Source organism: Eleutherodactylus coqui, chromosome 5, assembly GCF_035609145.1.
Source record: "Eleutherodactylus coqui strain aEleCoq1 chromosome 5, aEleCoq1.hap1, whole genome shotgun sequence".
Taxonomy (NCBI): Eukaryota; Metazoa; Chordata; class Amphibia; order Anura; family Eleutherodactylidae; genus Eleutherodactylus; species Eleutherodactylus coqui.
This window is the reverse complement of record NC_089841.1, coordinates 162,599,270-162,620,613: the sequence shown is the minus strand read 5'-3', so window position 1 is coordinate 162,620,613 and position 21,344 is coordinate 162,599,270. Positions and strand designations below refer to the sequence as shown.

At 45.7% G+C, this 21,344-nt stretch overlaps 1 protein-coding gene across 1 annotated transcript; it reads left to right on the top strand.

The window, feature by feature from the left end:
- The first annotated feature begins 6,141 nt into the window (after window positions 1-6,141).
- CRKL (CRK like proto-oncogene, adaptor protein) lies at window positions 6,142-18,405 on the top strand. The gene is made up of 3 exons (XM_066603559.1): window positions 6,142-6,672; window positions 8,775-9,240; window positions 17,037-18,405. The coding sequence occupies exons 1-3, from the start codon at window positions 6,362-6,364 to the stop codon at window positions 17,169-17,171; spliced, it is 912 nt and encodes a 303-aa protein (XP_066459656.1). The 5' UTR covers window positions 6,142-6,361; the 3' UTR covers window positions 17,172-18,405.
- The last annotated feature ends 2,939 nt before the right edge of the window (window positions 18,406-21,344 follow it).

Below are 21,344 nucleotides of genomic sequence, written 5' to 3'. Positions count from 1 at the left end.
CCATTGAAAACACTGGCGATGTTCCAGCGTTTTTCTTGTGCTGCGAGGTGAGTGTTTTCACTTGCTCTCGCAGCGCAAGATAGAAAAAAAAACGCCAGTGGGTGTCAGCCCTAAATGGGCCTTTACATTCAGTTGGAAAGGTTATTCACATGCACTAAGAGGTCCAACCTGAAGCGTAGGCTTCACTTCTTATAACCCAGATTCACCAATCCAGAGATTTCTCCCTATTCTAGCAGTCTGTCTGTTAGAACACACAGGGTTACTAAAAATAGCCAGTACTTTCCAGTTGAAGTTGGTATCTTTGCACCCCAACCCATAAAGAGCAGGGGATTGACATTCCCTATCCTGTAATTTTCTAACAGATAGAATGTTATAAACACACACACATCTACAAGACTCTTTTACTGTCTTTATCTTAACAGAACACACTCAGAACAACATTGGGACATTCGATTCATGCATAAAAGAAATCACTTAAGCAGATGGTGAATCTGTGAATTGCACCATAACAGAAGCCACAGCAATAGCAAATCATTGTAACGCACAAAGGGTGTTACTTGCTGGTACTTATGCTTCGTCCATACAAGGGGGTGCTGATAAGTATTGAGCTTTACCCAGTAAAAATTTAGCTAGGAAGCTGAAACTGCCACACTGTTCTACATTTTCCCCAAGGATGGCAATGCACTTATAACGTCTCTCCTGCAGCTTTTTAGGTCCCTACTAGAGATGAGCGAGCATACTCGGAAAAGCACTACTCGCTCGAGTAATTTGCTTTATCCGAGTATCGCTGTGCTCGGGTCTGAAGATTCGGGTGCCGCTGCGGCTGACAGGTGAGTCGCAGGGGAGAGCGGGCGGGAGAGAAAGATCTCCCCTCCGTTCCTCCCCGCTCTCCCCTGCAGCTCCCCGCTCCGTGCCGGCACCCGAATCTTCAGACCCGAGCACAGCGATACTCGGATAAAGCAAATTACTCGAGCGAGTAGTGCTTTTCCGAGTCACTCGCTCATCTCTGGTCCCTACTAATAGAATTCTTCCGGCTGCTGGTCAAACCACTCATTTGCAGCATTAGTTGCCTCCAAAACACTCCCAAACCCTTGTTCCTTTTAGGTGTCTTTTGAGATTGAGGTACAGATGGTAGTCAGACGTAGCCAGGTCGGGTGGATAGGGCATCAGTTGAAAGCCTAAGGCCGGCTTCACACGAGCGTGACGGGCTCCGCCGCGGAATATTCCGCTGTGAAGCCCGTCACGGCGCCTCCCAAAGACCCCATACTTACCAGCGGAAGATAGTGTGAAGACGCTTCCCCGCCCACCGCCGCCGCGTCATGTGACACGCCCACCGCGTCACATGACGCGGTAGGCGGGAAAGCGTTTTCACGCTATCTTCCGCTGTGTTACAGCGGAAGATAGCGTGAACGGACGGCTTCCATTGACTGCAATGGAAGCCGTCAGCGCGTACACCCGCGGCAAATAGAGCATGCCGTGGGTGAGGACGGGAGATTTCACAGTGCGGAATTCCGCGGTGGAATTCCGCATCGTGAGCATTGTGCTATTAGGTTCAATAGAACCTAATAGCAGCGGGCAACGCAGCGGATTTTCACCGCGAATTACGCGGTGTAAATCCGTTCGTGGGAAGGAGGCCTTAGGAGGTCAGTTTTGCAATACTGGCACCTGCAGTGTGTGACGAGGCATCGTCATGCAACAGGATGACACTTTTGCAGAGCTTTCCTCATGTTTTTCCTTAATATTTTGCCTCAGCTTTGTCAATAACAAACAGTAATATGTTGCACTGATGGTTGAACCCTTTGGGAGGTAGTCCACGAGCAGAACTCCCTTCTTATCCCAAAAAATGGTTGCCATTTACTTCTGCGCTGACCTTTGCACACGGAAATTCTTTGACCTGGGAGAACCACTGTGCCTCCATTCCTTAGACTGTTCCTTTTGTCTCTGGATCATAACAGTAGATCCATGTCTTGCAAAATGCCCCAAAACATCCACCGATGTCTCCAGACGTCTCCTCTTCTGTCCGGTTGTCAAAAGTTTTTGGATCCCCGTTGTCAAAAGTTTTTGAATCCACTTGCCTGTAAGCTTTCTTATTCCCAAGTGGTTGTGGATAATGGCACCAACTCTCTCCCCTAATGTTTTCCCAGATATGTAGCAATACTTGTGGCTGATATTCAGCGGTCCTCCATGATCATGTCATTGATGGCTTTCACATTTGCAGGCAAGGCAGGCCTTCCACTAGGTTTCTCACTTTCAACACTGAAATGGCCAGTTTTAAAATGTACAACCCAACGTTTAACTGTTGCCTTTGAAGGGCCACTGTCACCCAAAGTATGTGACATTTCATCATGGAAATGCTTTGCACCTTTCCCTTGGAGAAACAGCAACTTGATAATGGTGCTATGCTCTTCCACAATGACTGTCTTTGGAGATGCTGCCATGTTCACTTTGGACCAGAAAAAAAAGATAAGTTAAAATCATAGGTAGTTGGTTTCTTTGCATAATTGAATATAGACAAGTACACCCTGCAATTTACAGCTTCCTAGCTCAATTTTTGTGAGTAAGACTCAATACTTATCTGCACCCCCTAATACATGACAATTCACTAGACAACTTAGTCTGCCCGCATTCTCCACCAAAAACTCTTGGAGTAACCTTTTAAATTAAGATTTGATAATAAGGTTACTGGGATCTGAGTGCTGTTATGTATCCAAATTATTTACCAATGATCATCGGAGAAAGTGCAAGAGCCCAGTTTTAACTTTTATTTATAGTGCAAGCAAAGTGAAGAGAGTAAAGTGGCCTATCATGGTGGACCAGCTTCCTGAACTTAGCAAATCATGACAAAGTTAAATTAATAATTATGTGACTTGTTGCCCACACCATCTTTGTAAAGGAATGCCCACGCAATGACCAAACATGGTCTTCAGGAAACACTGCTTCAACTAGCGTCAAGAACAGTTCAGTGAGACTAAATTTTAACCTTTAAGGTAATCTGCTACACTTGTTATTTAATACTTTCACACTTGTGCGAATTCCACAGCGAATCCTTAGCCGGATTTCACTTTTTCAATTGAATTCAATGTTCACATGGTGGAATTTTGCAGGGGAATCTGCTGATTCTGCATCCTGTTCCTTTCAATTGCATGTGAATTCAAAATCTGCGTATGGAAAACAATTTGAGTATGAACCGTTTATTACTACCCTCTGTTTTCTATCTCTGAGCCAATTCTTTGCCCACTTACACACGTTTTCGCCCAGTCCGAGCAGCCTCATTTTGTATATTAGCCTATTATGTGGCACGGTGTCAAAGGCTTTAGAGAAGTCCATATATACGAGATCAATAGACTCTCCCAGGTCCAGCTTAGAACTTACTTCATGGTAGAAGCTGATCAGATTGGTCTGACATGATCGACCCTTCATGAACCCATGCTGGTGAGGAGTTATTCCGCTGTTCTCCTTGAGGTACTCATCGATGGCGTCTCTCAGAAACCCCTTGAATATTTTTTCAGTTATGGAAGTAGACCACGAGGAAGAAAAAGCGACTGTCCGCGCTCCTAGGGATATCAGACTCTGATCCGGGATAATAAATTCCTTTTTTTTATTGGAAATACATACAGGGATCTGCGAGCAACGCGTTTCAGTAGATACAACTACCTTTCTCAAGCTCTATACAATTACGACTAACATACAACATAAATAGATACTGAACATGTTCACGAAATTAACACAGCTACTTACCACGTAGCTGCATGATTAAAAGGGGGCGTGATGGCAGCCTCCCAGGTAACTCTATACGTAATCCAGGTAGAACACTAGGAACGCCCTTCAGCGATCCGTGTACTTCAACAAAACTTTATTTGGATCACTGCGGGACAGCAATCTCTCTCCAACAAATGTGTACACCCGCTAAACGCTCGGTTATAAAAGTTAAAATTTCATTAAACATCCTTAAGATAACACTATTCACATGATAAAACGAGTGAATAAACTTTGCATAATTAAATTATCTACAAACAACTTCATTTATCTTCCGAATCAGCATGAATAGATTATACGTCTCATAAATATAAATTACATAAAAACGGCACTTCCCTATATATTCAATACCATTGACATCAGTTAAAATTTATATTATATAATATTATGTAAATGATATATATATCAATACTCCTCTAAATCTATATTTGATATTAATTATCATCTAAAACTAGATAAAATTTATATGAAAAATAATTAGTCCCCCAATACTATGTGAATATATATAAAAACGGCACTCCTCAATATCTATATTAATAATGGTCATTACTCCTCACCCTCGGGCATAATTTACATTAATTTATTATTATATATAAAAAAAATTTTAAAAAAAAAAAAAAAAAAAAAGAATTAATTATACTAGTTATTCATCATATTTTTTCTAGTACCTCATTTAAGCCATAAGGGCATAGAGTATTGAGTCTATGGATCCAAAACATTTCGCGTTTCCTCAATTCACTGATTGAGTCTATTTCTAAATGCTCTATTGGGGTCACAGTCATTTTTAAAAAATCAGCATCATGTACATCGTTAAAATGTCGAGATACACTGTGTGTACGTTTATTACTACCCTCTGTTTTCTATCTCTGAGCCAATTTTTTACCCACTTACACATGTTTTCACCCAGTCCCAGCTGTCTCATTTTATATATCAGCCTATTATGTGGCACTGTGTCAAATGCTTTAGAGAAGTCCAGATATACGAGATCAATAGATTCTCCCTGGTCCAGCTTAGAGCTTACTTCATCGTAGAAACTGATCAGATGTGTCTGACATGATCGACCCTTCATGAATCTATGCCGGTGAGGAGTTATTCCCTTGTTTTCCTTGAGGTACTCATCGATGGCGTCTCTCAGAAACCCCTCGAATATTTTTCCAGTTATGGAAGTGAGACTTACTGGCTTGTAGTTACCAGGCTCACTTTTGGACCCTTTTTGTAAATAAGAACCACATGGGCAATGTGCCAATCCAGCTATACAACATCAGTCTCAATAGTGTCCCTAAATATAAAAAACAGCGGTCTAGCTATCACATCACTTAGTTCCCTTAGAACCCTTGGGTGTATTCCATCTGGGCACAGCCATTTAGCGATTTTAATCCTCTATAACCGGCTCTGTACTCCCACCTGTGTTAAGCCCCATTTAGACATATTATCGCTTGAAATTCACTATAACGATAGAAGTGAGCGATGGTTTTGCTTTTAAAGATGGACTTTTTAACCTAACAAAAATCATCAGAAAACGTCAGTCTTTTCAGTCGCTGTATTATCGTTGTGAGATGTTTGTATTGAAAACCGCACTAAAATCGCAGAACGGCTGAACGATGTCATTTTAACCAAACGAAAAGCAAAAGGCTGAACGATGGATTTTAAGCGAACTGAAAGACGAACGATGAGCGAATCTTTAACTAAAACTGCAGAACGGGCGCAAGATGGACACAACGATTATCGCTTAAACCATGGCTTTTGAGTGAATTTCAAGCGATAATCGTTGTGTCTAAAAGGGCTTTTAGGTATGTATGCCCATTAAATAAAGCCTAAACCCGTTACTGTACACCTCCATAATAACTACAGCAGACGTGGAGCTCAGCGGGACATTCCTGGGGTGGTTCTCATGGTGGGTTCTGCAGTGAATACACACTACTCTTGCAGACCGTGGAGAATTTATTTAACTCTTTAACTCCCGGCAACATCCTGGATGTACAGGGGTAGGACTGTGCCTGGCACTATTTATGGGCACACCAGCCAGCTAGATAGGACAGGACTTCTACATGAGCCGGCCGGGTAGTTTGTAGCGCGAGCGCCTCCCGCACTTGTCAGACACCCTAAATTTAAAGACTGATGTAATCCGCCGAGCACACTGACGTCACGCGCTGGGAACGCCCTGCAGGGCATAGCAGCCAATCCGGAGGCTGAGCGGATAACGCTCGCTGATGTCAAAGCCAAGGCGGCTTCTGATTGGTTATCCCGTCTGGCAGCTGTTCGTACGACCATATGAAAAAGCGCGTCCACGTCTCCGCCCGTGACATGACAGCCGCAGCGGCCAATAGCGTCCAAGCGAGCAGCTCGTGATTGGCTGCCGCCCTCAGGTGACGCGTTTCCTCTTGGCTGGATGTGAAAGCCTGCAGTCCCTCCGCCATCTTTACTGTCTCCCCAGTAGTCTCGCAGCTCCGAGCAGGGAGGGGACGCAGGCGGCGCGGACCTGCAGCCGGGACCATGAAACCCAGAGCAGCCGAGGGCGCCGCCTGTCTGTAGCCGTCCGCAGCAACCTCCCTAGCCCGCGCTCAGCACCGTTATCTCCCGATTGTCCTAGGCGATTGCGCTCATCATGTCGTCCGCCCGCTTTGACTCGTCGGATCGTTCGAGCTGGTACTTCGGGCCGGTGTCGCGACAGGAGGCGCAGTCGCGACTGCAGGGCCAGCGACACGGCGTCTTCCTGGTCCGGGACTCCTCCACCTGCCCCGGGGATCACGTGCTGTCCGTCTCCGAGAACTCGCGGGTCTCCCACTACATCATCAACTCGCTGCCCGGCCGGCACTTCAAGATCGGCGACCAGGAGTTCGACAACCTGCCGGCCCTGCTGGACTTCTACAAGATCCACTACCTGGACACCACCACCCTGATCGAGCCGGCGCCCAGGTGAGCCTGCCTGCTGACGGGCTCCGGGACGCAGTCTTCCCGTGGCCCCTTACGGCACAGTCACCGCACTCTGTCCGCGCGCTGGCTGTATTTTACGGCACGCGGATCCGTGGCAGTGAGTCGGTGGAGTCGAGAGCACCAAACTTCTGCTCATTTTTTTTTTTTCGTTATGGCCCAATGGTTCTCCCAAAACAGAGAACAGTTTGGCGCGCCCCGTGTTGGTCCGCAGTCACCGGCGAAAACTGCCAATGAAGGTCTATGGGAGCGTAAAACCACTGAACACGGATGTTACACGCGTGTTTAATGTCTCCTACCACTGGGGAAAAACTGACGATATTTGGGTTTTGTTTTATGGTGTTTTAGTTTTTTCCGTACTTGGTAAACGGACGGCGCCCCCAGCGTAACTTCAGCGTGCGTTACACGGCGAATGGAGTCAATGAGAGTGCACTGATCCGTTCACACTTGTGTATATTCATTGCGTAAAATGGAACGCGGTCCCATATCGCTGGCGCACACAGTGGGTTAGGCTTACCGTCGTGTGAGCCCGGCCTAAACGCCAACGCAAGGTGCTACCGATCCGTTTTTCTTCTGTAAAGTGCGTATGTCTGTGTGAGCCCTGATGGGAGGCTGAGATCGTCTTATGACGGTGCCAGGCGGGACCCCGCTGACTGCAGTTGATGCGTTCTGCAGGATAAAATGGCGCCGCGTAGGTTTTTGTCCTGTGTGTTAACTGAATTCAATGCCGGAGGCTCCGAACAGGAAGCTGACGGCGCTGCGGACAGACCGGAAGGCTGGCGGCGGAACGACTGGTCATATGGGCAGGCGACAGTAGGGCAGCAGTTTCCTCGCTCTTTCTTCGGTATTTGCCTCCATATTTGCTGTGGGTGTTATTACTCTTCTGATCCTTATCCACCCAGCAGAAAATACCAATATGGAGGCAAAAGTGGAAGAGGGTTGTGCGTGAAGAATACATCCGTGTGGGCAGATAGATAATTTACTTTAGCTCTATTTTGATGGTCTGCATATCAGACCAAATCTGGAGGTAAACGCTCTTGTCTGAGAGGCCTTGGGGCGCCTTCAGGCGTCCGGATATGTGTCCACAAAATCATCCCATAGAACCCGTAGACGTCAGTGGGTTCTATTTGCGGTACTAGGGCCCATAGAAGTCTACGAGCGGTGTGCCCATGTGCATCTGAACCTCATTGGGGGGGGGGAGGTTGTGTGCATGTGAACTGCGCAATACAAGTATCGTACTGTGCATCAATACGGGCACAAATCTACCTCGTTCACAACAGATACATTGGGCTGAAGTGGGCGCAACTGCGCCTCCGGTCGTTTGGGTGCCTGTCCGCGGGAGCAAAATGCGCCAGGGCCTTTGTATACAGAGAATAGTTTAGCGCACTACCTGCCCAGTCACAGCACTCGCACTGCCAACTCCCTTCCATTACCTGACCCCCTTCGCAGCAGGTGGCACTGGTGTGGGATGGAAGTTGTTGGCCCCCTAAGCAGTGGTGGATTTAGACTTGGCAGAGTCGTTTGGCATTCTTGGGCATTCCCAGTGAAGTTTGCCGCTGGCATCGTTACTCTTGGTGGTATTGGCTGTTAGGTACCTACTTTGGTGGCGCAATGAGTTGCTAGTGACATCCAGGCGGCTGGCGCTGCTCGGGGGATGGAGTGTGTCTGCAGCCTTGTTGCCGACGGGCATTGACTTTGTGCAGTGGAAGAGATGGCTATACCTCGGTAGACTGCAGCGTGCCCCGTTCCCCGGCACCACTGCATTGCATCACTGTTGGCAGCCGGCGAGTTGTCAAGGAGTTTGTAGCACATGGCATCCAGCTGGCATAATCTGAGGCTGATGCGTTTAGCGTCTCTTAATCTGCTAATCTAATTAGTTGGCTCGTTTATCCGCTGAACTCCTTCTCGGGATGTGATTACTTCTTAGCTGAGCTCTAAAGTCCCGCTTGACACGCACACGTCTCTGCCACTCTAGTAAGGGCCGCGGGACGGGGCTCATGTTGTAGCCGGACACATGTATGATCTAGGCCCGCCGCCGTCTCCACCTAATATGGCTAACATCTAATGTTTGTTTCATGCTCCTACAGATACCCGAGCCCGCCGGTGGGCAGCGGCTCTGCCCCTACTGGACACCCAACGGAGGAGAACTTGGAGTGCGTACGGACTCTTTATGACTTCCCCGGTAACGATGCCGAGGACCTTCCTTTTAAAAAAGGTGAAATTTTAATAATTGTAGAAAAGCCTGAGGAACAATGGTGGAGCGCTCGCAACAAGGACGGTCGTGGTGGGATGATCCCCGTGCCCTACGTGGAGAAGTTACCTCGCGTGTTTCTTCAAGGAATGATGGGGAACAGGAATTCAAATAGCTACGGCATCCCCGAGCCCGCACATGCCTATGCCCAGCCTCAGACTCCCAGCCCTCTGCCCTCCTCCTCGACCCCGCCAGGCGCCGTCATCACCCCATTACCATCCACGCAGAACGGACCTGTCTATGCTAAAGCCATTCAGAAAAGAGTTCCTTGCGCTTATGATAAGACCGCCCTTGCACTAGAGGTAAGAGTCCGGCAGCAACTAGGTGTTATTTGTTTGGTTTTTTTATTTGTTTTTCATGCAGTTTTTTTTTTCCACTACAAAATTGAATTCCTTATAGATTCACAGGTCGTTGTAGGTCTTCTCCAAAGAGCATAAACTACAGTGTTCACCGGCATTAGTCACCTTGGGTACAAAGAAAAAAGTTTGCTACCTGTTAGGGCTAATTCACATGACTGTGATTTTTGGCGTGTATTACGCACATGATGTGCGGCCGTGTGACACAGTGAATAGTCTGAAAGGACACGGACTTTCATTGATCCACTCATATTAGTGTGTGTAAAAGATTGCAGCATGCTCTATTTCCGTGTATCACGCAGCGTGAGCCCTATTCTTTTGTATTGGCAGCATATACAACACTGTCCATGCGCAATACATCGCATATGGATGACGATGCATACTCAACCACGCTGTGAGACACGGCCGGGAATTAAAACTAAAACCGTCACACTGCTCATGACCGCATGCGTGATATATAGGCTGTCATTCGCAGTGTCATACGTGGTCTCTGCCAGCTCACACAGACCAGTAAAGGACCATGTGACCCGCGCTGCGTTGTGTGCACACGGTCATGCACTTTGCTGGAGTCAGTGGCCAAAATGTAAGAGAAACCAAGTAATGTAGATATGATTCCTCTTACTGGCTAACAAAGATGTTACAGCAAGCTTTCGAGACTCCTTCGCTTCTTCATCAGGCTTCAATACTCCATTAGCAACCTGACTAAGAGGCCAAGAAGTCTTGACAGCTTGCTGTAACATCTTTGTTAGCCAGTGAAAGGGATCATATCTACAAGATTCCTTTTGAACAGTGACATTAATGACGCTCCTGCTACGTGCAGGTCAGTCCGTGTCTGGATGCTGTCGGGTTCAGCTTATCACACTTTTCTGGGGCTCATTGCAGCCCAACTTCTCTTGGCAGCACACAAGAACAGGCGCAAGGGGCAATGAAGGAGCAGGGGCTTTTCTGTTTTTTGTCTGCTGCCCTCGTCCCATTGCCTTAGCTGAAAAAAAAAGAATCTGAAATTTTTACTGACCAACGCAGAGCGTCTTATGTGGGGGTCTCATCTGGGAGGTGGATGATGGCGGCTGCAAATAGAAATAGCCAAGGATAGCGGGTTTCTACTCGCCTCTGACGTCTCGTGCAAAAAAAGATATCGATTGAGAATACCCAGGAACACCCTCAAACCCTTTTAGACGGAAGATTACCGTTCAAATGAGCGAAATTGAACGATGATGTTTTTGTCTAAATACGAGCCAACGACCGGATGACAAACTAGCTTTTTGCTCGTTTATTTTATGTAAGCCTAAAAATAATCATTGGCTCGTTAAGTTGGCACGCTGGTTGCTCAGTCTTTCACAGCGAATGTGAACACCTCGAACGAGTCAGCGATGAATCTGTCCGAACGGGCTGCAGGAGGGCGAATGCGCTGGCGATGACATCACTGAATCCTGCAGTCTGGGAGGAGCCGTGTTCACGTCTTTTGGACCGAATGTCCTCTTTAACTTAAAAGTACACTTTTATTATGAAGTTGCATAGAGACGTCTTGCACATTCCTTGGAAGTAGGTCTGTGCCATCTTATTATATCAAGTGTCAATTAGTAATATAATCACACGAGTCTCCAGGGCTCCAGGCTAATTAGGTTGCTAGCTGGGATAAATGAGGCGCTTTGGAAGGTTAACAAGTAGGTCGCCTGCTCTGGTGAAGTCCCAGTGATGATATAAAGTGTCCCGTAATCTAGTATTCTGGGCCTATATGTATTCTATCATGTCGGACAGCTGGTGTAATGTGCCATGTTGTGTGCCCACAGAGTAGTAGTGTTAATAGTGCTCTCGTCTTGTACCTGTATGGACGCTTCCAGGTTTGTGCTTTTTGCACCTTATTGCTATATTGGAATCCACTTTTTTTTTTTCCTCATCGTTAGCCCCTGTGATAGTGGAAGTGACCCTAGCTGTAGCCGAAATCCTGACTACTTCTTGTCATAACTTATCAGCTGGTATTTAGACTTTTGCGCTGTGACTGCCCGTGACCTCAATGGAAGTGAAGTGCAGCGTTTCTGTTCAGGCAGCTGTGGTCAGGAATATCCTCTGTCGGGAGAGCAGCAGAGCCTCGGGTTATCAGGCACAACAGTTTGTCAGTGGCCAGAAAGCCCGGGATCTGTCAGTATATGGCAGGAAGTGACACATGGCAGTGCCTCGAAGTGACACATGGCAGTGCCTCATTGACGGCAGGTCGGACAGGAAGCCTCGTGTGGAACTTCTGAGTCATTTTCCCTCCTTGAGGGTAAGGATTCCAATAGTCATCAGCGGGCAGCAGATGGCAGTGAGCTACCTGCCGGCGTCCTCGGGTGCGGCCAAGGCTTCTAGGAAAGGAGGCGAGTCGGGGCTTGTTGATCTACTGCTCTCCTGAAGGCGCCTGCAGAATCCGCTCTGGTAACTTGTTACATGGTGAAGGGTAACTAAATACAAACTAGAAGGCTTCCAGTTATGTTTGTAGCCTTCTGGATTTATCAAGTATCTGAAGAGCAAATTGGGACTCTGACCGTTTACTTGGTGCCCACTTCTTGGAGGGGGTAAAAGGCGGCCGCAGCTTCTTTAAAACTCACTGTGCGCCAGAAGAGGTGGTGTTTACAATGTAATCCTGTACATCTAGGCCGGCTGCACACTGGCGTATTTGAAAGGAGTATTATACGCACGCTGTACACGTGTATGATCAGTAAATCGCAGCTATTAGAATACATTGCTTTTCACTGTTCCACTCACACTTGCGTATATTTATCTCATATAATACGCGCCTAAACGCAGCATGTTCTATTTGACCGGGTATTACACAATAGAGCCCTATTCTCTATGGGTGCGTGCGAAAACACTGTACACAATTACACTGCGTATGTGCGGCGGTTTTAGGCAACGTTGCTAACAGACAATAGGTTTGCTGTTTTTAGCACCCTGGAGCCAGTGCATGGCAGCGTGCATGAGAGTCACACTATCAAAAGCGCGGTGATTCGCAGCTCCACGCGTCGGTGAAACGCTGCGACTCTTATGCAGCATTTTACCATGCGGTCCTGTGAGCCCGACCTGTACATGTCGCCGCAGGTCGCAAATATGTATTCAGCCAAAAGGATCAAAGGTTCCTATGCCCAAATGTGGCAGTGAATATTCGGAAGTTTCTGTGGTTTCCGAAAGGATCCTGTTCCATAAGTCTGGAATGTTATAAGGGTTAATGGAAATCCTCAGCGTTTTTGACTAGTTGTCTTATGTGAAGCCATGGATGGCTTTCCTACACAAGCCTCAAAAGAGTTGGCCGGTTACTGGACAACCCCTTTTCAATAAGACCCCCTGTGTGAAAATAGAGATCCCTCGCATCTTGAGATACTGCACTGCGGTCCCGGTGATTCCTGTGACAGATGACATCACAGGAAATCATGTCGCTGCAGCCAGTAAGAGACCGCAGCGTCATGTTCTTGAACACCTAGCATCATGGCGCTCAGGATGCCAGCAGATCAGGTGGTGATGCTGCAACCTCTCATTGGCTGCAGCTGTCACTTGATTTCCTGTGACATCTGATAGCGGGACCACAGCAAGCAGCAGTGCTGGATCCTGGCTTTAAAGAAAAGATTTTTGTTTGTGGTGTTCTTGCATGTACTACTGTCCTGGGGATACAAGTCTAACTGGATCATTTATTATACTGCTGCCTTCCTTTTTTGACATCCCATTCTTGGCTTGAGTTCTTTTAGCAGTAGTGTTTGTCAGAAAATCCCAGTAGTATGGGACGCAGCCCAGTAGTATGGGACGCAGCCCAGTAGTATGGGACGCAGCCCAGTAGTATGGGATGCATCACACGTCTTCATTTATTGTAAAGTAACAGGATACAAGGGTGGATAGGGAGTCATGTAACGGGTCTGATCAGCACATGGGGGTCTGTCACCACCTTTGTGGTAGTGACAGACATACTGATTGAAACAGTATCTGTGAAGTAGTTTGTCTGACGCTTACACTTTATCAGTAACAGCCAAACATGAGACTACAAGAAGTAGTCCTTCATATTCATGAGCTGCAGGCTAGTCCCACCCACACTCCAGGCAATGATTGACAGCTATCTCTATGCACATTAATGTGGAGATGGCTGTTAATCCTTGTCCACAGGTTGGGGCTAGCCCACAGTTCATGAGCATTAGTGACTACTTCCGGTATTCCTTTGTGTGGCTACTGATGATGACCATTTCTGAGCGATTAGTTCAGCTACATGCAGCAGATCTATTGCTGTTGTCTGTGTGCTTTTCACTAAGTTATACTGTCAACGCATGTTCACTAAATCATCCCAGACAGCTGTCTGTCCAGCCTTTGTTTGAAGACTTCCATTAAAGGAGATCTCGCCACCTCCCGTGGTAACCTGTTCCACTCACTGATCACTGTCACTGTCAGAAAGTTGTTCCCCCAGGGTTATAGGGTCCAACCCCCTGCCAAGTGCAGGAATAGGGCATCCAAGTCTTGAAGAACCCGTTTAAGAAGACTCAGAAGTGCTGCAGGTTTTGTGTGAATGTGCAGATAATCTGCGCTGACTTGCAGCCCCCGGTTTGAGCGGATCTCCTCATTTCCTGATTTTCAGTGTAGAGGGTTTACATACATGGATTTTGCTAGTGATTTCTTGCTAACTTGTCAGTCACACATGGCCGTCCCCTCGGGGCCAGTAGCCTGCGTCATCTCTGATGGTGTCCGCACACTACTAATCCATAACTAGAGTCCTACAAAAGACTGCTTAACTATTGATGTGCCGTGTCCGAACAATCGGCCGCCTAGAACAATTCCTGTCAGAATGCCCCACAGAACAATGCTTCCTTGGGCCTCATTCACACGGGCGAGAATCGCGTCATGTTTCTTGCATTTAGGTGCACGAATATGAATTCCGTTCTTTTGAATGGCCATATACACATGAGCAATTTTCTTTCGCTCCTTTCCTTAGTGATGCTGCAAGGGGGGGAAAAAAATCGCAGCGCTCTGTCTTTTGTTCTATCTTTCCATTGAAATCAATGGGAAACACTTGTGATCCTCTGACGCACGTGAAACACGCTAGCGGCAATTTCACAATTACTATGCAAGGTGTTTTTGAATGTAAAGGGGGGCGGGAGGAAGGGGACTGCTGCGTCACACGGGCTCTTATTAAACTCAGAAGTTAGGTTTCTACACGCTGCACAACAGTAACCGAACTGAGGTTTTTGCATGTAGCGGACCGCATAAAATAAGGTGGTGGCCCTTATGGTTGCTGTGTGGTATAGTTTAAAGTTCCCCGGGTGCCGAGGTCACCAGTAGGTATCGCTTATGGAGTCCACAGGGTCTCTACTAAGCTAAATGAAGACAGGAGGCTGTGGGATGAGGAAATGTTACCCAGTTTGGGCGAAGAGTAATTCTGGAGGCCTGCGGACACGCAGGAGCCACCATCATATGGGGTGAAGGGTCTACAGAAGGCACCACAGTCATCCCTCCATGCTGATTGGTCCAGAGATCTAGGACAATCTAATGCACAGACCCTTATTTATGGATGTGTTTCTGACAGGTTTGGCTAAAACAGGCCCAGAATTAAGGTGAACGGAGTTTTAGAAAAATTTCCAAAAAGTTTGCAAAAGGAAAAAAATCTGACATGCTTGACACCCCCCATCCTTTTTTTTTTTTTTAACAAACTAATTTCATGTTAGATGCTGCAGAATAAAATTTTGGGAGTAAAACCTATTTCAGAATGTCCTTTTGGTGCACACAGTAGTGTAATACAAAAACTGGTGCATTTTGTGGTGCAAAATCTACATTGATAGGAGGCCCTTTTCTATTTGTTTCAAAATCAGTAATTGGGCTGCTGGCTCTTTTTTGTTGGTGCTTTAAGCAGAATTTAGCTTGTGTCAATTTGTATTCTGAAATAGGTGTTTGCGCCACACTTATCACTGCTATGTGGAAATTGGCGCATTATTTGTGCATCTTTCCTATTTTTAGCAATGTAAACTGTGCCAAATTAACCCCTTGGTGACCAAGCTGTTTTTGGTTCTATTTTTGTGATTTCCTTCACAACCCCCCGCCCCCCCCCCCATGTTTTTTGTACATCATATGATACATTGAATAGTACCATTGAAAGTTACAAGTGGAAATGTAGACAATCCGCCATCTTTTGTGTCGTTTCTACGGCGCACAAACTGCAATAAAAATGACATAACTTTTACATAGTTTTTTTTTTTTATAGAGGGATTTAATTTTTTTAAGTTACTTTGTCTCCATCTTCTGCACACAATAACTTTTTATTTTTCTATCAACATAGTTGAGCTAGGGCTCATTTTGTGTGGTACGTTCTGTCGTTTCCATTGGGACCATTTTTTGAATACATACAACTTTTTGATCGCTTTTTATTACATTTTTTTATTTTCATGGAGACGGGGGTGACCAAAAAAGCGCATTTCTGGCTTTCTTTTTTCCTCCTTCGGTTGTTCACCGTCCCAGGTAAAAAATTCATTACTTTGATAGATCGGACTTTTACAGACTCAGCGATACCAAACACATTTTTTTTTTTTATGTTTAGGTTTTATTGTAAATATGGCAAAAAGTGTGTGTGTGTGTGTGTGTGTGTGTGTGTGTGTGTGTGTGTGTGATTTAGTCAAACTTTATTTTTTTTACATTTTCTTTTACTCTTCCTAGGGGACAACAATATGCAATTCTTCTGCTCCTGCAGTGTGATAAACCATAGCATTACATTCTACTACAATCTGACAGGCAGTCTATCTGGTCACCCCACGGCAATGGCTTGATAGGCATACTGCCAAGACAGGCCTGAGGCCCTTTACAAGGCCCCTGGCTGCGATGACTCCAGCACGGCTCCCTGCAATTTTATCATGGGGGGGCCTGTATGTGACCCCCAAATGTCGTTCAGGGGATTTAAATGCCGCTGTCAGAATTGACAGCGACATTTAAAGGGTTAACAGCCCCGATAGCTTGTCTGATCAGCCCCAATCGGCAGCGCGATCTCCCTCCATACACATGCTGCAGCTGCAGGACATAAGAACGCTATAGGGCGGTCACTAAGGGGTTAACAAGTCCACACGCCATTGTTGTAAATTTGACACAACTTAAGACTGTCACGTTCTAAAAGGGAACAGCACAATCTACGCCAATCTTGCTAAACAAGGGGCTATTACTCCATTTTGCATTCTTGATGCATACTGTGAGAAGCTTCCCCTGACGAACCGATCGGCGTCCTGCTGGCAGACTTGCGTATTTCTCTACATATGTAGTCAGATGAGATATTAGTCATTGGTAATAGTTGTAATGCTAGTCATATACATGATCGCCTTCTGCCACCACTATGTGCTCACACTTTATAAAGAGCACTTAGTGTGTGAGGAGACTTATAGGACCATCCAGGACCCTCTGGGAAATATGTAAATGGAACAATACCTCTGCAGCGCCAACTATTGGAAGGCAACATTCCTGCAAGTCAATGTCTGACTTTTTAAACAAGTCTTCCGCAATGCCTGGGAATTGTCAGCCAAATAACCATGCACAGAGCACTGCATGGTTAATTTGACTTTGACTCACAATTCCCAGTCATTGCTACAAGACTTGCATAATAGGTTGGACATTGACTTGCAGGAATACTGCCTTCCAATAGGTGGCGCTGCAGAGGTATTCCATCTTTTCATTTCCACTTTATAATGGGTGCACAACTTCACTGTACAGGTAAACTACGTATCACTTGCTGTCATAATTCATTTTTTTTTCTTCTTCAGGTGGGTGACCTAGTGAAAGTGACGCGCATGAATATTAATGGCCAATGGGAAGGAGAAGTGAATGGCCGAAAAGGGCTTTTTCCCTTCACACATGTGAAAATAATTGACCCTCAGAATCCGGATGACAATGAGTGACTGATGTGATCTCCTGGTAGCTCGTCTTCTTCACTTCCCCTCCTTTCAGGACCTCTGAAGCTTCCCCGGCCTCTTCTAGCCACAGTCTTTTCAGCTGCCTGGTTATTTGACACTTGTGATAATAACACACCGCAACGTTCACCTACTGACGCATGTAACATAGCTGTTTGTCCATAATGCAAAGCTGCTGCTTCCCACGTCTTCAAGGGTCTGAACAAGCTTGCGTAGAGATGCTATGCTGCCAGCCGCTAGTCCCATTGCTACGGAGAACAATACCTGGTGGCGATCTGACGCTTAGGGGTTTAGTTTATTTTATTTTTGTTTGTTTTTTGAACAATTTTTGAAATTCTGCCTAAAGAATTTAATGTTTTCTTGACTCACACATTGCTACCGAATATTGTAGAAATGAGCCCATTTCTGATGATCTGTTGTGATCGCTCCGATCCCTCTTGCTCGCGGGGATAGCTAGGTGTGTGATAGTTAAACTGAGGCCTTTATTTATACTGCAAACCATGGCAATTGTTCTGTGCAGGAATCTCCGATGACTACTTCCCCTTTCAAATGCAGAGTCCTGTCGCTGCCGCACAAGATGCCACCGGCTTGTCCTTCCGGGGATGACTGCCATTCCAGTTTCCTATTGCTCTGTTGCAGTGTGATACTTCTCGGTGCCATTATCCGTCTGTACTGTGAGGTGTTTAGCGGGTAGATCTTAGGGAATCGCCATTTTAGTGAATGTGATTTTTCGGAACACTTTGGTTTCCATCAACAAAAGTACTGGCTTATGCCCCCCTCCATTGCAGAATGCCCGTCTCCGCGCAGTTAGTTTCTGCATGTATTCCGTTTGGATGACCCCAGATCCATTTGTTTCTACTCCTTTGTTGGCCTTTTTAATGCAGGGAGCGCTAATGTTCTGCTGCAGCGTTATAGCACAAGAGGAGGAGACCGATTCCTACACAATGAGCCAACTTCTAGTTTTTGCCCACTTTTTTTTCCTGGAAGACTGCAAAAAAAAAGACTATGCAAAGGAAAATTGCCTTGACTCGAGTTAGGTGTCTTAAGTCGAATTTCCAGGCCTCTAACGCAGCGAGAGTTGGTTTCCTGTACATTTCCATTTGGAGGAATTAAGAGATTTGAGCGCAGCGTCTGTCCGGCGTCACAACTGTAACGTTCTGCCTACGTGACCCGGATGAGATGGTGACGGGAGCATCGCTTCTCCTTGCTGCTTACTGATGGTTTCTGTTGGATCTGGGACGGTTCCAGCCGGCGAGTCGCTGCGTTCTTCACGCTCCGCGTTCTTCGAATTTCATTCTTCTGCTTGTTTACGAAATCCAACAAATGTCGAAAGGGAATCTGTCACTTGGGACGTTTTGCTAATGGAGGGCGATGTCTCATTTTATTTTTGTAAAGGGAGGTTAAACGATGTCTGTGCCATTTGTTCTGCTTGTAAATTGTAATTTTATATTGTATTTACCTTTTACAGGAGGGATTTTAAGTTTTCGATTTCAACGTAATTAACTGTTTTCAAGCCATCGACGTCAAGTTCATGAGCTGCAGGTTTTCTTCCTGCGTGTGGGGTCTTCTCTGTAACCATCCCGAGGGTCTCGTCTCAGTGGGTTACATAGAATACATTATTGTAGGTGTACGCTTTTTAACTTGATTTTTGTTTTTGAAGGGGGAAGAAATCATAGCTTTTTGAGTTTTATTTTTTTGTGCTGTAAAATTAACAGTATTAAATGACTTATATTCTTAGAATACGCGGTGTCTTCATTTTGTGTTCATCCAAAACCTTTTCTGACTATGCCGAGTAGCAGGGAATGGAGGCAGAGGTCAAGCAGATAGGATAGAAGTCTTAAAGGGATTCTCCCAACTTCAGTTGCTTTCAGACAGCGCTGGATATTTTTATAGTGGCCCGGGTTGGTACTGCAGGCTGAATCCTATTGAAGTGAATGGGACTTGACCTGCAGTACCATCCCTAGCCACACTGCAATGTATGGAGCTGTGAGAAAACCCTTTAAGAAACCCGTCTAGAAAGGAGTGCAATGTGTCTAGCTTGTTTTGTAATGCTCTTAACCAGTTCACACAACTTGCAGCCACTTCTTAGAATATGCAGTTGGGCTACACTAGTAAGTATGATGGTAGCCAGAGAGCTTTCAAAGTTACATTTTATTAATCTTACATCTAGCTTTTACATACGTGATAAGGCAGGCATACTCAAGTGTAACTTAATAGCATATTACATGCCCATAATACACGTGAATGAAGTCAATGAAAGTACATTGATTTTCATCTATTCACATTTGCGTTTATTACGCACGTAAAAAAAATAGTATGTTCTGTTTTCCCACGTTACACACAATCGAGCCCTATTCTCTATGGACGTGTAATAATCGCTGTACATATGCAATCGCATTACAACGTCACTAAGTGACAGAATGGGGAACTTTTTTAAAAAGTCAAACTGTGCATGATGGCGTGCGTGAGATTCGCTGTCATGTGCATTGAACTGCTGGCGCACACAGCAGTGAAACACTGCATTATACATGCAGCGGTTGACAACACGCTAGTGTGGGCCCGGCCTTAGTGTGTTGGATTAGGGCAGTTATTTTGCCTTTCGGACAAATTGACTGGCTAATGAATTTGAATATTTGGCTACGGCACATTTTGGGGGTTTTGTTTCCAATGTCCACCCTCATAAGTACCTTGCTGTGTCAATAGGGCACCGTCTATACAAGTCTGATGGCTGGACCAAGGTCCTCCTGCTGAATGACCATTACACTGAAGCAGAGATGCATTCTAGTTGGCTTATATACTGGACAGCTCTCTGCAAAGAACACACAGGGGCTCCTTCACATCTGGGCTTCAGATTCTGCTCCATTTTTGGAGCAGAACGTAAAGTGAACTAAATGTTTCCCCCTCCCCGCTGATTTCAGTGTGCTTTTACAACCACTGATAACTGATGTCCCGGAACGTAAGGATCTTGCAGTTGGATTTCAACAGGCTGCCCCTTGTTTGCCCTTCAGGGCTCCCTCCCACTGGCGATATTGCCGCAAGAAAATTGTGGCATAATCGCAATTTTGTTCATGAGATGTTTGAGCGTCAGCAATGCTTTTTCTTGCGTGTTTTTACATTATTATTTTCTGCAAATTTTTAACACAAGTCAATAAGACTTTTTATTAAAATCGCATTGCACAAAAATGCAAGTTTGTGATGTGATAAAAAGGAGACAGCATCAGGAAACATGGGAGATTTTTTTAAAAAAAGGAAGATGTGAAATGCTGTGGTGGTTTTTTTAAAATTCTCGCAAACATCGCAATTGTGAAGGAGACCATTAAAAATTACATTTTCAGAATTCTGCGTTTTCACTCACGATTTTATCTCCAGTGTGAAGGTGCCCTCAACTGCATACCAAACATGCATGGATATGGGATCACCCACCTCTCAAACAATGATAGGTATTGGTCATATGAGACTGTTTTGGAAAGAAGTGTTATGGCCCATTTACACAGCCCAATTGTTTAAAATTCTCCAAATTCCCGTGCTTCCACAGGAATTTGAACGATATTGTCCTGTGTAGTGTCTGAATGAGAATTATTCCGTTTCTACATGCAGAAAACTGAATGATAGGCCGGTCAGTGTGAACAGTCTTCTGAGCAACCGGCTGCTTACTGTGAATGGAGGCAGACGGGCAGAATGCTCCTCGGCCCGCTCCGGCTCCATGTCGGCAGCGCTGTGAGTGATACTCGCTCCCGTGTAACCGCGCAGCAGCGAACATCATTGGGACAAGTGTCAGGTATTGTTTGTCCGACGGCTCGTCCCGTGTAAATGGGCCATTATTTGGTAGAAATGTGGGATTTCCAGCACACGGTAAGCACACTTGACATAGAGTGCCCATGAACATGAAGTGTGTAGCACAATAGTGACACTTGATGACTACAAAATTTAGGATGTTTTCAGGTATAAAAAGTTTCATGAAAACTGCGCAATGACTGGATGTAGAACTAGAGAAATAGTTTCCTTCCTGTGCAGCAAAGCAAATCTTGGCCCTTAGGAGGGGCTGTGGACTACAAGCTGTTAGCCAGCCATGACTACCGCTGTAGCATCTTACTAAATAATCAGGTTATTTCACATACATATCTTTTGGGAGACAATGAGATTGGAACGAGAAAACTTTAA

Bases quoted from the DNA above. Each gene is read 5' to 3' on its own strand.
- CRKL (XM_066603559.1), top strand. From the start codon at position 6,362: ATGTCGTCCGCCCGCTTTGACTCGTCGGATCGTTCGAGCTGGTACTTC. The intron at 6,673-8,774 runs GTGAGCCTGCCT...ATGCTCCTACAG, and splicing joins CTGATCGAGCCGGCGCCCAG to ATACCCGAGCCCGCCGGTGG. The intron at 9,241-17,036 runs GTAAGAGTCCGG...TTTCTTCTTCAG, and splicing joins AGACCGCCCTTGCACTAGAG to GTGGGTGACCTAGTGAAAGT.